This window comes from Cavia porcellus, unplaced genomic scaffold, assembly GCF_034190915.1.
Source record: "Cavia porcellus strain 051 isolate PalLab524CR breed Dunkin Hartley unplaced genomic scaffold, mCavPor4.1 scaffold_21, whole genome shotgun sequence".
In the NCBI taxonomy this organism is placed as follows: Eukaryota; Metazoa; Chordata; class Mammalia; order Rodentia; family Caviidae; genus Cavia; species Cavia porcellus.
In genome coordinates this window covers 15,332,827-15,344,889 of record NW_026947504.1, presented here as the reverse complement: position 1 = coordinate 15,344,889, position 12,063 = coordinate 15,332,827, and the positions used below count along the sequence as shown (strand labels likewise).

The following is a 12,063-nucleotide window of genomic DNA, read 5'->3' as shown; positions in this document are numbered from 1 at the left end:
CCACAATGAAGCTTAAAATTTATTACATTCTCTAAAACATATGGTTTTCAAGATTTTGTATCTACTCAATGTTTATTGGGCAGTCATTATTTATTGAATATCAAATATTTGCTTCTTTCTATCTGGGAGAGCATATTACTTTGTTGGAGAGTCAAATATGTAATATTCAAATATTACCTATTCAAAATCTACTATTCAGAGACAGATGAAAACTATCAACCATCAAAAACAAAAATTTTACCATTCTCTTATTTTTTTTAATTTTACCTTTCTCTTGCTGAAATAAATAATAACCAATATCATGTGATCTAATAAATAATAGATGTTTTCAAATAACATTAAAAATAACGTGATCATGTTGTTAAAAATCCTTCTAATTCTCATAAAGATTTGGAATATAAGAGAAGGTGAGGGTTTTCCTGTGATTTCACACTAGTTGGATGGTGGATTGGATAACAATTCTTTCGATCTCGAATCATTGCAGGCCCATTATTCCACATTGCATGTGTACATCTTGATCTTTAAATAAAATCGCAATCAATGCTTCTGCAGAATTTACTTTATTGACAAGCAAATTAAGAGAGACAGATGTACATTGCAGTCCCTAAGACTCAGACAGAGTAAAGCTGTGTCTTTATAAACTCACAGTATTCGCCAGAGAAAAGTAAAGCAGGAGGGAGAAAAGGATTAGAGCTGGCCAGCAGGACACACTGGCCTTTTGGATTCAGCACTTTCCATGATGCTTTAGGCTGATCTTCCCATTACTTTTCCTATTAAAAAAAGAAAAATAAATATGAACTCAATCGCGATATGGTGTTCATTTGCCACAGATACTAGAAACAGGTTTGACTATGGCATGATCTGTCTAATCATTTGATTTTATAATTATCCATGTCTATGATTCAGCAGAGATCAAATACACTCAGAATAATATCTGGCCTAACTGGAAACTATGAAATGTAATTAAATCTCAGAGCAAATAAACCTTAGATCTCAGAGTAAATAAGCATTAGATCCTACAGAACCGATTGCTTATTCTCCAACATTAAATATATGTAGCAGTGAAAAAGGCAGATGTCGCAGGAGAAATAACGCCCAGGAGACTACAGTGTCAGTGGTACCCTGACAGAAGATGTAAGTACGTGAGCCACACATTGGGGCACTTGGCATTTGATAGGAACTGCACCTGCAGACCCATGCACTAGAAAGTGTCCATTAATTCGCATCCCAGCCCTTTCCACTAAGCCTCTCCTGAGGAAAGTTTGGTATGAATTAGTGAGGTGTGTCCTACAGCAATGCATTCACTGTGCACTGTTGCTGCTATTGGCATTTTAAAGTCAGAACAAATAAAAATAGGAAAGTATCAAATTTAATGGTAATAAATTATTATGTGAAAACTATCTTCTTTAAAACAAATAAAAATTAGTAAGGAAGTGAAAGCTGTTGTGATAATATTTTCAAAAAATTTCTCTTGCTTCTTTGGTTGTTTTGCTTATTTTCAATCCATCTCCTTTGAGTTGATTTATGCACTATCTAGGATGAAGAATGAGAAAAAGTTTCTAGAACTTCCAGGAAAGCATCTCAGTTTTATTCTAGAAGCTTCTGGCTTGCAAAAGTATAGGCTACTGACTCTTATACTTACGCCACTGCCTTACAGAAGGCACATTTATTGCCGTATGTCTGGCCATCAGAGCCACAGTGAGGGTTTGATTCCCGAGTACAAAAGAACTTGGGATCACTGAACTTGCTGCAGTCAACCTACAAACAAATGCAATCATGTTGACATTGGTGTATTCTCTCTAAAGGGCTGGTCATCAGAATAGAACATTCAGACACAAAATTTTATACCATAAGACTTGTGATATAAAAACATCTTGGAATAAAAACATAGCTCTGTCTACTTAAGTAGAATACATTAAATATAACTGAAACTTTTTCTTTGAGACACAGGAAATTCCTTATAAGAATACATTACTAGCCAGGTGTGGTGGCACACACCTGTGATCCCAGCAGTTGGGATGCTGAGGCAGAGGATTACATAAGTTCAAGGCCCATCTGGGCTACACAGTAGTTCAAAGCCAGCCTGAATTCCATAATGAGATCCTGTCTCAACAAACAAACAAACAAACAAACAAAAATACATGGCTGTCTTCCAGAGTACATTAAGGATGTTAAGTGCTATACTAAAGACTTTTTTGCTCCAACAGTAAAATACTCCAGTTTAGGGTTGTTTTTGTTTTTAAAGGATGTTTCTAAAAGCTGTATTAATGTTGAATAGCTGTATTAAGTTCAATAATACTTTTCTTCATGTTATGAGACCACAATACGTATGAAGGATCACCAGACATTACCCAGAGGCTTGATGGTTTCTCCAAGAGATGTAACACCTATTTATGACCCCTTAAAAAAGTTGAATGCCTTTACAGTAACTTACTTTGTCTCAATATCTGTTTGTAGAATTTGAACTTACATTTATGACTACAATGACTTAGTAGTGGCTGCCTAAGATTCTAAGTTGCAATTAGGTCTTGTTGAGAATATTTCTTGATTAATAATTGTTATCATTATTAAGAGCAGCATCTATAGCACTAATACAACCTCTCAGTTATAGTTGCCTCTCAAAGCCAATCTGGACGGTGGTGGTAATGTTCTTTTCAATGCAGCATCAATAGAATCAATATTTGGCATGCAAATGGAATGAACCTATGTCATTATTTCCAGGATATAGCTGTAACAATTAAATTAAACACAGTCACTGCAAGTATCTGCTTGTGCAATGAAATGATAATTACCCATGACTAGAGAAAAACTGTGTTATCACTGTCTTGATTACATTAAATGATGCAATCTTAAGATTATCCGTTGCTTCATATACTTAACGCCTGCATGTAGATTTCTTTAGTCAAGTCTGACAATAACCCTGAAGCATAGACTGAGCTATCTATATTTATTCCATTGCATCACATTGTATACCTTATACAAAAACATTATGTTAAAATATTGTATTGAGGAAATGTTATGAATGCTGACAAAAAATAATCACTCATTAAGATATTAGCACACCATTAGATACTGATGAAGTTGTCAAGGTTTTGTTTTCATGGTGAAGAAAATGCTCAGTGAAAGAGTCAGACAAATAGATTTTAAAAATTCCGCGTAATGCTCTCTTCATTACCACATATACTAAAAAACAATACCACATTTTTCAAGTTTGAATACAAACTCCACATTTCTGGCACTGCTTAAGTTGGCATCCTATTGAGGTTGGATAATGTAGAGTTTCTAATCTACGGTACCAATTTTTCCCAGCTTTCCATTCTGATACTACTTCCAGAAAAATAATCTTCCCTTTAGGTCTTCAAGTGGAAATAAGGAGGGAAATCTTGCATTCACTATAACTCACAAGACACTTTTTTCCTCAAAAGCTTATGTATTTTATATTTATGTCACTAACGTACACAATATTGTGCTCGAGTCAAAAAAGAACTGTGAACTGCAAGATCACTGATTCTTCATTTATTTCAAAATAACCTGAAGTCTAACAAAAATATGGAAGACCTCGTGCTGGGTACGGTTATACACAGAAGAGTCTGTAATACCACTATTTCAATATGCATGCTGTGTTATCTCCATTACAAAGGCAGAGAACTTGGATAGCACAGTGCAGTGTGTAATAAATGTCACAGTGGGACACAGGCGTGCAATAGACCCACAGCCTCACAATAATGGGGAAAATAAACAGGAAAGCCTCTTACGTGAAAGAGACGGCTTCTTAAGGCACCTTTCCCTGGCCATTGACCCTTTGATCTCGTGAGCCAGCCTCTTTTATCCTTTAAAAGCAGATATAGAAGTGGAACTTGGAGAGAGCATTCACTTTGAGATTCTCCAGAACCTGCCACCCTCCTAATCCCACACTCATCCCTTTTCTCTATTCCTTAGAGAGTAGTTAGGAGCAGCAACATGATAAAAAGTTAAAAATAATACTAATTTAAAGAAATAAGTGAATACAGTAAACCAAGTCAATCAGCTGGTGTATGAATAAACTGTGTTAGAACAAACACACTTAATGCTTTTAGATTGCAGCAGCCCTCTATGAAGCCTCAGGTTATCTGAAAAGCATATTGCAGATCTAATTCTGCTAATATCTGTGCTGTCTTAGGTGAGGTTCTGACTATGCCAAGATTTTATCAACCACAAAACAAGCAAATACTTTCCAGGCCCCATTCTTGTAATTCCAGGGTTTTCCTAGGGATCAAATGTGGATGTGTAGACTCACAGAGTCAGTGTGGAATACCTGAAATAGAGCAGGGTGAGGAGGGGAGAAAGCAGCCTTCTTATTGGAGACTCTTAACTGACGCTCATAGCAAATGGTCTACACACCACCAGACTATACAATCTCTAATGGTACTTTTACTTTATACCATCCATGATTTAGAAGTGACTATTTGCCATAAATTATTTCTATAAGTAAAGTTTTGATGTTCTTAGCTTTTGCAGTTGGTTGGGAGAAAAAGCAGCCATTCACTGGTGATTCCTCTTCCACCTCTACAGAGCCCTCTGCATTACAGGGTGAGCTTTGTTAACACGATGACCAGGAGCCCACTCTGGGGACTCTGCCTACGCCTCTGCAATTATCTGGAAATGATCCTTTCATATTGTAGATAGGAGCAAGAGCATGCCAGGAGTAGAGGGAGATCTCGGCTCTCACAACGTGAGGATGTGTGAATGTGTGAATTAAGATCTCTTAATTGCCAGGCATTTCCTCCACCTGCATTTCCTCTCCTAGTTTATATTTTTGTTCTGAACTCTTGTAAATAAAATTAAAACAACTGACTTCTCAGAAGAAGTCCAAGCAGGTCTAGATTGGAGGGGATAGTGGCAGTATCTTTTCTCCTTTAAGGTTGCATTCATGAAGCACTTAGATGACACAGGAGAGCTCAAATACTCCCAATCTAATTAAAATGCCCCAGTGCTGTTGTAATGTGATGGGGTTGTCCTGTGGATGGAATTGGAGTGACCTGGGTTACTTTTTCAATTCATTAGCTGCATTACTCTGAGATTACATTCCTACACATGCTACAGGGGGTGGTAATACCATACTTATCTACTAGGACTGTCATAATATTTAGCCCTACAAAAGTGCTTTCTAAAATATTGAGGACTATCTGGAAGGTCACTACCTTAAAGACCAGCAATGTGAACCACAGCACATCCTATAGAATTTTTTGAGCCCACTTTATTGCTTACACTATTTTAAGGATATTCTTAAATGTTGTATGCTTTTGCTGTTAGGTTTAACAAAAAGTATTCATTTATCCTTGGTGTGGCATCTTTGGGACTGCTTCTCGGTGTCAATGCTTAGTACACGCCTGTCCCCTTGTGGTAATTATCAGAACTGCATCTTCTAAAACATTTTGAGATGACGTAACAGTAGCCAGGTTAGTCATCTTGGAAAGTACAAAAAAATAATTTGGTTGAAAACTTGTACTTATGTGGTCATCAAGTCAACTAAGGAATCAGGGTTATATTTTAGATTAATATTTTAGTCTATCATTTAGGTGTACAAATAAAGCCAGTGAAAACCTGCAATCACACACACATACACCTCCCGCATGTTCACATCCCTTTCCACCCCCTTGAAACTACTCTCAAACATTGCGTCTGTAGCTGGGCGTGGTGGCGCATGCCTGTAATTCCAGTACTCAGGTGACTGATACAAAAGAATCACGTTGAGTTTGAAACCAGTCTGGACTACGCTGTGAGTTCAAGAGCAGTCTGAACATGAGAGATCCAGGGTGAGGGGGGAGACCAAGGAAGCATTCATAACATATTCATGTCCAAAATACAATCCTTTATCTTTCCTATAAGCTAGTTTTTGATTCTAACTTTTCTTTTTGTCATGATAGCAATTACTGTTAAGATTCCCCTTTTGGCCTTCAGACCAAAGCACTGCCATTTCTTTCCCCATCTGTTGCATTCTGTGTCTCGTCACGTTAAGTCTTTTGCAAATTCCAAATGTACTATACCAACCGACAACATTTTTTGGTGAATCAATATGGCAAGGTCTGCTTTCTCCGGCTTCTTTTCCTCCGGGTTTCAAATCCTTATATGTAAAGAAAAGCTAAACTGTTTGCAGCATATTGCTTAAGAAGTGAGGATAGTAATCATAATTGTTAAATTTGTTTAGGAAATTACAGTGCTTGAAGTTCTTTCCCATGCATTGCACAGTGATTTTTACTGCTGCCCCGCCCCTCACCAGCTGCTGGGAACTGGGCTCAGCCCTGCACAGGCCGGGCCAGCGCTCTACCCTTGAGCAACATTCCCACCCATCTTTTACTGCTTCCTGAAGCTAACTTGATTCAGGCTCCGCCTTCCTATTGATATATGGCCAGACAGGCTGTCTTTTTAGGGTTTCAGTTTCCCATCTCTAATGAAGCTGTAGATTCTGGGTAACATCTGTAGCCTGCATTTATATATTTATCAGTCAGTACGCTATTTTGTGACCTAAGAGAGTGGCACTGCTCCTGTTCTCCATATTTAAGTGGAGGAGAAACAGCAGCCTTGCTAGGATAGGCTGGGTTCATGATTTAAGTCTGTAATACAGGCAGAAGCTTTAGAGATGATTGAACCCAACCCTTCATCTTAAAGATTTGGCAGCAAAGGCACTAAGGGAAGAGATATTAGCCAGATCCCCCCGCATATAAGTATTTGAATTAGGGCTCTTCGATATTGTCAGACTCCAAAAGCAGTGCTTGCCAATACGCTTGCTTCCTGTGGCCTAGAAAAAGTTTTAACGATTTTACTGTGTCTGTCATCTGGATGATTATATAGAATGAAGATTCCAAACCCTAGCCTCTGCAATTATTGTTCAGTACTGTATACTGTACCAGTATCTGATATCTCGGATGTCCCTGAAGCAAGCAGATTAAGATTTGGCCCCATGGAAAAAGAATGGAATTAGGAAGTAGTACAATGTATATAAACTTTAGAACACATAATTTAAAATCCTTTAAATATCGGTGCAAAAAAGCAAGTGACTCGTATGCTAATAATAAAAGTTGTATTAAATCTCCTGACTCTTGGATCTGTGTGTAACAATCTTATCATTGTGTTTTATTACCTAAAGTGATGTAAACATGATGTATCAGTTTTATGTCCCTTCTTTGTGTTTGCTTATCTATCTGCTTTTATTTTTACTGTCACTGGGCAGCCATACTGATTTAAATATGATGAGTCTATAAAGAATTACAAATTTATGAAGCAACACAAACACACACATATGCATGTGGTAAACATCAGAGAATAGTTTAATGCATCATAAAATATAAGATGCATCTTAATTTCTGAGATGCTAAAATTGGAAGAACAAATTCTTATGCACTGGAGTGGATCGATCAAGTTTGGAAAATATTTTTCAACTTCTTTGCTAGCTCCAGTCAATCGGAAACAATGACTGGAGATTTTGAAACCAAGGGTTTTTTGCAAAAGTGAAACAAAACTTGGCAAGATCAAGCAGAAATGCTTGATATGGATATAGAATCAGGATTGGCAGAATAAATAAGATATATTTGTGTCAGTTTTTGATAGATCATGAAAAGGAGAAAAAGCTGTTAATTAAATTTGGAGAAAAAAAATCTAACAATGAAGAAATTCTGTGCCCATCCCAATTTTACCTCAAACTGGGTTTATATTTGAGGTTACCAGCCTGTTGATTCTCAATGCATAGCATTAAGTGTTTTCTCTTTACTTTTAATTATTGCTTAAAAAGAAAAAAATTTGTCCGAACTCCTCCAAAGACTGTTAGCTGTTAATTCACTTTAACTTTTCCATTTTCCCAAAGGTTTTCATTGATTTAGATATAATTGCAACTGTAAAAATTGAATACTAGTATTCCTTGTCTATAGCAGCAGACATTGCACCTCAGAGGAATCTAAATATCTTGCCTCCCCAAGAACACACGGTGGAATTAGCACGAATTGTATCTCATATCTGCTCTACACTCAAGTTAGGATTTAAATTAGGACTTTTCAACTTCAGTGGTATATTCCCAAAAGATTGAAATTTTAAAACATTACTTCAACTGACTTCTTCATTTGTCCTTCTTGCTCATTAATTTTGCTCTTTTTCACCAGGAACACACTTATTTTTGGTCCGAGAATACCAGTCAAGCACCACCCACATTGGAAAAATAGATAAAACTAGGCACTGACCTGTTCACCTTGAGTGAAGACACCTGAAAAAAAGCATAAAACCCAAACACTGTAATTTATAAAAGTGCAACAAGGAAATCTGCAAATTTAGAAAGTGCCCAGTATTTGTTCTTGGTTCTTGGCCATCTCAAGGTGTCATGAGGCATGTTCACCTATTTTTATGTTTACCATGTCTTAGGGAGCAGAAGGAATGTGGCTCATTCTGGAGAAATGCAGACAATACGGAGGATAATGTTTGTTGGAGCTTAGAGTGGGGTGGAAGAAAATTATTTATGGATCTAAAGCTTCACACTATAGTTTTAACCAAGTCATTAATTTACCATGGAGCACCTGGTCAGCTTTGGTCTTACTCTGAAGAAGCTGATTGGAAACTCTTCCCTAACATGGGTGTTCCAAAGTTCAGTCCATGTAGTTTCTTCTAAAAGCTTTTGTTATAGAGTGCTGGAGAAAATGTTGTTTGTTCATTGAGCTCAGGGTTTCTCTTATGCCCTCTGTATAGTTACTTGGCCTCAACGTTGTGGCCTAAACATAGACTGGGGAGAACTGACTCACCCACTCTTCCCTGCCTAATTTCTCCTACACTCTAAATTTCCTAAAGAGAAAAAGACTTCTCATATAAATTTCCCCTTCTGCTTTCTTCTTGCTAGTATTTAAAATTTTAGATTGTAATTGATTATCTAAGTGGTACGACTTACTGGAATAATAAAAATCCTAGATCCGGTTCTGGTATGAGCTGTGTGATTTTGATCCGTGGTCTTTTCTGTGATCTCATGGAGCAGCAATACCTCTCCCATGTAATCTTAGAACTACCCCAGTCAGGAAGAGTGTGGATTAAGGCAGTTCACCTTCTATTTTGGCCAGCCTTTAATGGTGGACTACTGGAAATACCCCGATTTCTATCAGTGGGGTAAGAAGAGAAGGCATTTTAACTGTGGAAGGAAGTTATTTCTGACCATGTTTACCAGCCAGTGATTCACAAATGGCAGAATGAGAGACTTAACATTTCAAATGCTTAAGCCAATCCCTCAAAAACTGTAAAACAAAAGCAGACAGAGCCTAAAAGTCTAATTTTGTAAATCTCTGTGACATTTTTCGCCAGAGAAAATGAAATATTGCTATTTTCAGTTAATTCTTGACAGCAAATCTGTGATCAGAAAGGAGGGATTTACCCAATGATTCATATATAAATAGCACAGTAGAAAAGATAATATCCACAGTGTCTGAAACTAATTTAGTGCTCTTTTTATTAAACTTTAATTTGCTAACAGTGAAAGACATTTATGGGACATGTATTATGCCCCATTTACTGTGTTAAGCACGTTACACATGCTTTCTTCATTTAATGCCCCACATGGAAATAGCTCTTTTATAAACCACCATGTAGAGAGAAAGTGAAATTCAAAAAGGTCCCAAAGCTATAAAATGAAAATGCCAGTACTGAAATGAATTTCTCCTTCTTTCAAGGCTCTTAGAAACTCCTGTCATCCCAAATAATATCTGTCTGAGAAGCACACATACTTTGTTAAATTTTGTATATTTGTTAATCACATCTTGTTAAATATAAATTCATCTTTGTAAAGAGAAAAGATAAGAGAATTGTAATTGATTTTGAAGACTATCTTTGCAACTAAATTTTTAACATTGGTTTATTGCTTTCTGTATCTCAGCAATTAACTGAACTGCTCACTAAAATTATTTGGCTTCAGTAGTCAAGTTTACTCTACAGTAGCACAGAAAGCTTAATCCAATTTTCCTATTGAAATGTACTTACCTATGTAAATGTGACTAATTAAGATGAATAAATGCTTGCAGACTTAGCTAAATCTTACTAGAAATTTATACATGGCCAGCTATATAAAATCTTCGATTGCCAAATTTATTTATGTTTACATGAATGTTACACCTTACATGGAAGTTTCCAGGGATTGATCTACTTAGTAACATTTTATAGACTGGAAATATCAGAGAATTGAGATATTTATTCAGTTGACACAGGTTAATAATGAAAGCTATGAGATACTTTGTCCACTAACACATGATTGAGTTAATATAAAAGAAAATAGATACAAATGGCTGTGTTCATTCCGATGATCCTGACGTCGGAAACTCCCTCCTCTCCGGATGAAAGGCATCACCTTGAAGTATGGTTGAATTTTAAATCACTTTAATGCTCTTTAAAGCACACAAAAATATTCCTCTGCTTTAAGAATTCTTTAATTCAGAAATATTATGTATTTTCACATTATAAGGTTCCATAATTTCTTTTCAAGGATTTGCTCACTGAGCCATTGTTTCCTCTTGTTCCAATTATCATTATTGAGACCCTGTATAACAATAACTGATAGGAAAGTTTTCCTTTGTCTTTGAAAGCCAATATTTGTATTACAAATTTTTTAATGCAGTTATCTATCTTCCAGACTAGTAATTTGCACCAAATGCAAAATCTAAAATCTGAATTCATGTTCCAAATTCTATTTATTTGTTGCAGGCCCTTTGAGAATTTTCTTAAATTCTCTATGCCGCATTCTTTGGCACAGAGAAAAGAGATACAAATTCTTTGTAATGAGTATTAGAGGTAATACACACTAGTACTTAGTACATGCCCACAATATTCTCAATAAATGACTTTCTTTTTACCATTATTGCTGTAATTCCTATCATCACGATCATTCTCATCACTGACATGATGATCTGTCTTAATTGGTCTTTTACATCAAAATCTTTGGAATTTTGAAAGGATGGAAAATGACTCTTTTCATCTCCCTTTTGATATAAATATAGGATCTTAATTTTAAAAACTCACCTGAGAAAAAGTAGAAAAGAACCAGAGAGAAGAGCAGAAAGACACCCGATATTTTCATGGTGCCGGTTTGCTCACTCAAATCAAGACTGCCTTGTTCAGCTTAGATTCTCTGTCAAGACACTTCCCAGGAAATACCAAGATACACGCTGAGACATATATATAGAGACAAGGCAAACGGAGCTGAGATCTCCTCCTTCTTTCATAAAAATCACCTTCTAAAACCATACGCAGCCTTATATACTTTAGGCATTTATGAAGAAAGGCCTCATGCACCCCATCAATCTTAAAAATTAGGACAATTATGTGAGTCGCACCTTAGATCTTATTAATAAAAGTTGTCATTTTGTACCAGCAGCCTACATTTTCCTAACAACATACATCCTTCCTGCTTTTCCCTCCAAGGCTTCACTACATTAAAGGGATGATTCACAGGGCAATTCTGCTTACTCCCTGGGTCTGTTTTCCAACAGGTCCTACATGTCTGTGGTCCTGATGAATAACCACAGGGGAATGGAATCTCTAGGGTGTAACTTTGGTTTTTAGAGGCTAAATCACTCCTGTTGTACGTAAGGAGGAGAGATAGTCTACACTGTCACCAGAATTGTGTCAGAACAAGCATTTTTGGGGAAGTGGAAAGAACTAGCTTATTAATTTTGAAATGATACTGCCATCTCATGTCAGTGGTTTCTAGGTTTTGAGTCAAAATGACCAGGAGTTATTGTGCTGTTTGGACTTTGTTAAAAAATTTCATGGTCATTGAATTGCATATTAGACATGAGTAATATTTACTATTCCTTTTATTCTGCAAAGTCTAAAAAAGTTGTCCTAATGAAGACTTTAAAATTTCAACTCCTTGGAGGTATACCATTCATTTCAGTTGAGTGATTTCATAGGTTTTATGATCAGTTTAATTGCAGAATGGGTCACACAGTGGGTTATCACAACACTGTGCAAGGACCAAACAACAGTAGATATGGTGTTAATAGGAAAGTCTGTATTGAAACATAAACTTCTGTTTAAAATTCCATGAAGACAAACAGCAAGGTGAAA

General features: G+C 36.4%; 1 protein-coding gene across 1 annotated transcript; it reads right to left on the bottom strand.

The window, feature by feature from the left end:
- Positions 1 to 603: 603 nt before the first annotated feature.
- Positions 604 to 11,162, bottom strand: Spink6 (serine peptidase inhibitor Kazal type 6). The gene is made up of 4 exons (XM_003477333.4): positions 11,014 to 11,162; positions 8,211 to 8,233; positions 1,643 to 1,758; positions 604 to 770 (listed from the first exon to the last, which is right to left on the bottom strand). The coding sequence occupies exons 1-4, from the start codon at positions 11,069 to 11,071 to the stop codon at positions 725 to 727; spliced, it is 243 nt and encodes an 80-aa protein (XP_003477381.2). The 5' UTR covers positions 11,072 to 11,162; the 3' UTR covers positions 604 to 724.
- Between the last annotated feature and the right edge of the window lie 901 nt (positions 11,163 to 12,063).

Excerpts from the sequence above, each read along its gene's own strand:
- Spink6 (XM_003477333.4), bottom strand. The coding sequence starts at position 11,071 with ATGAAAATATCGGGTGTCTTTCTGCTCTTCTCTCTGGTTCTTTTCTAC. Across the intron at positions 1,759-8,210 it reads TCTTCACTCAAGGTGAACAG|GTTGACTGCAGCAAGTTCAG; the intron begins GTCAGTGCCTAG and ends ATTTGTTTGTAG. Across the intron at positions 771-1,642 it reads GCCTTCTGTAAGGCAGTGGC|GAAAAGTAATGGGAAGATCA; the intron begins GTAAGTATAAGA and ends TTTTTTTAATAG.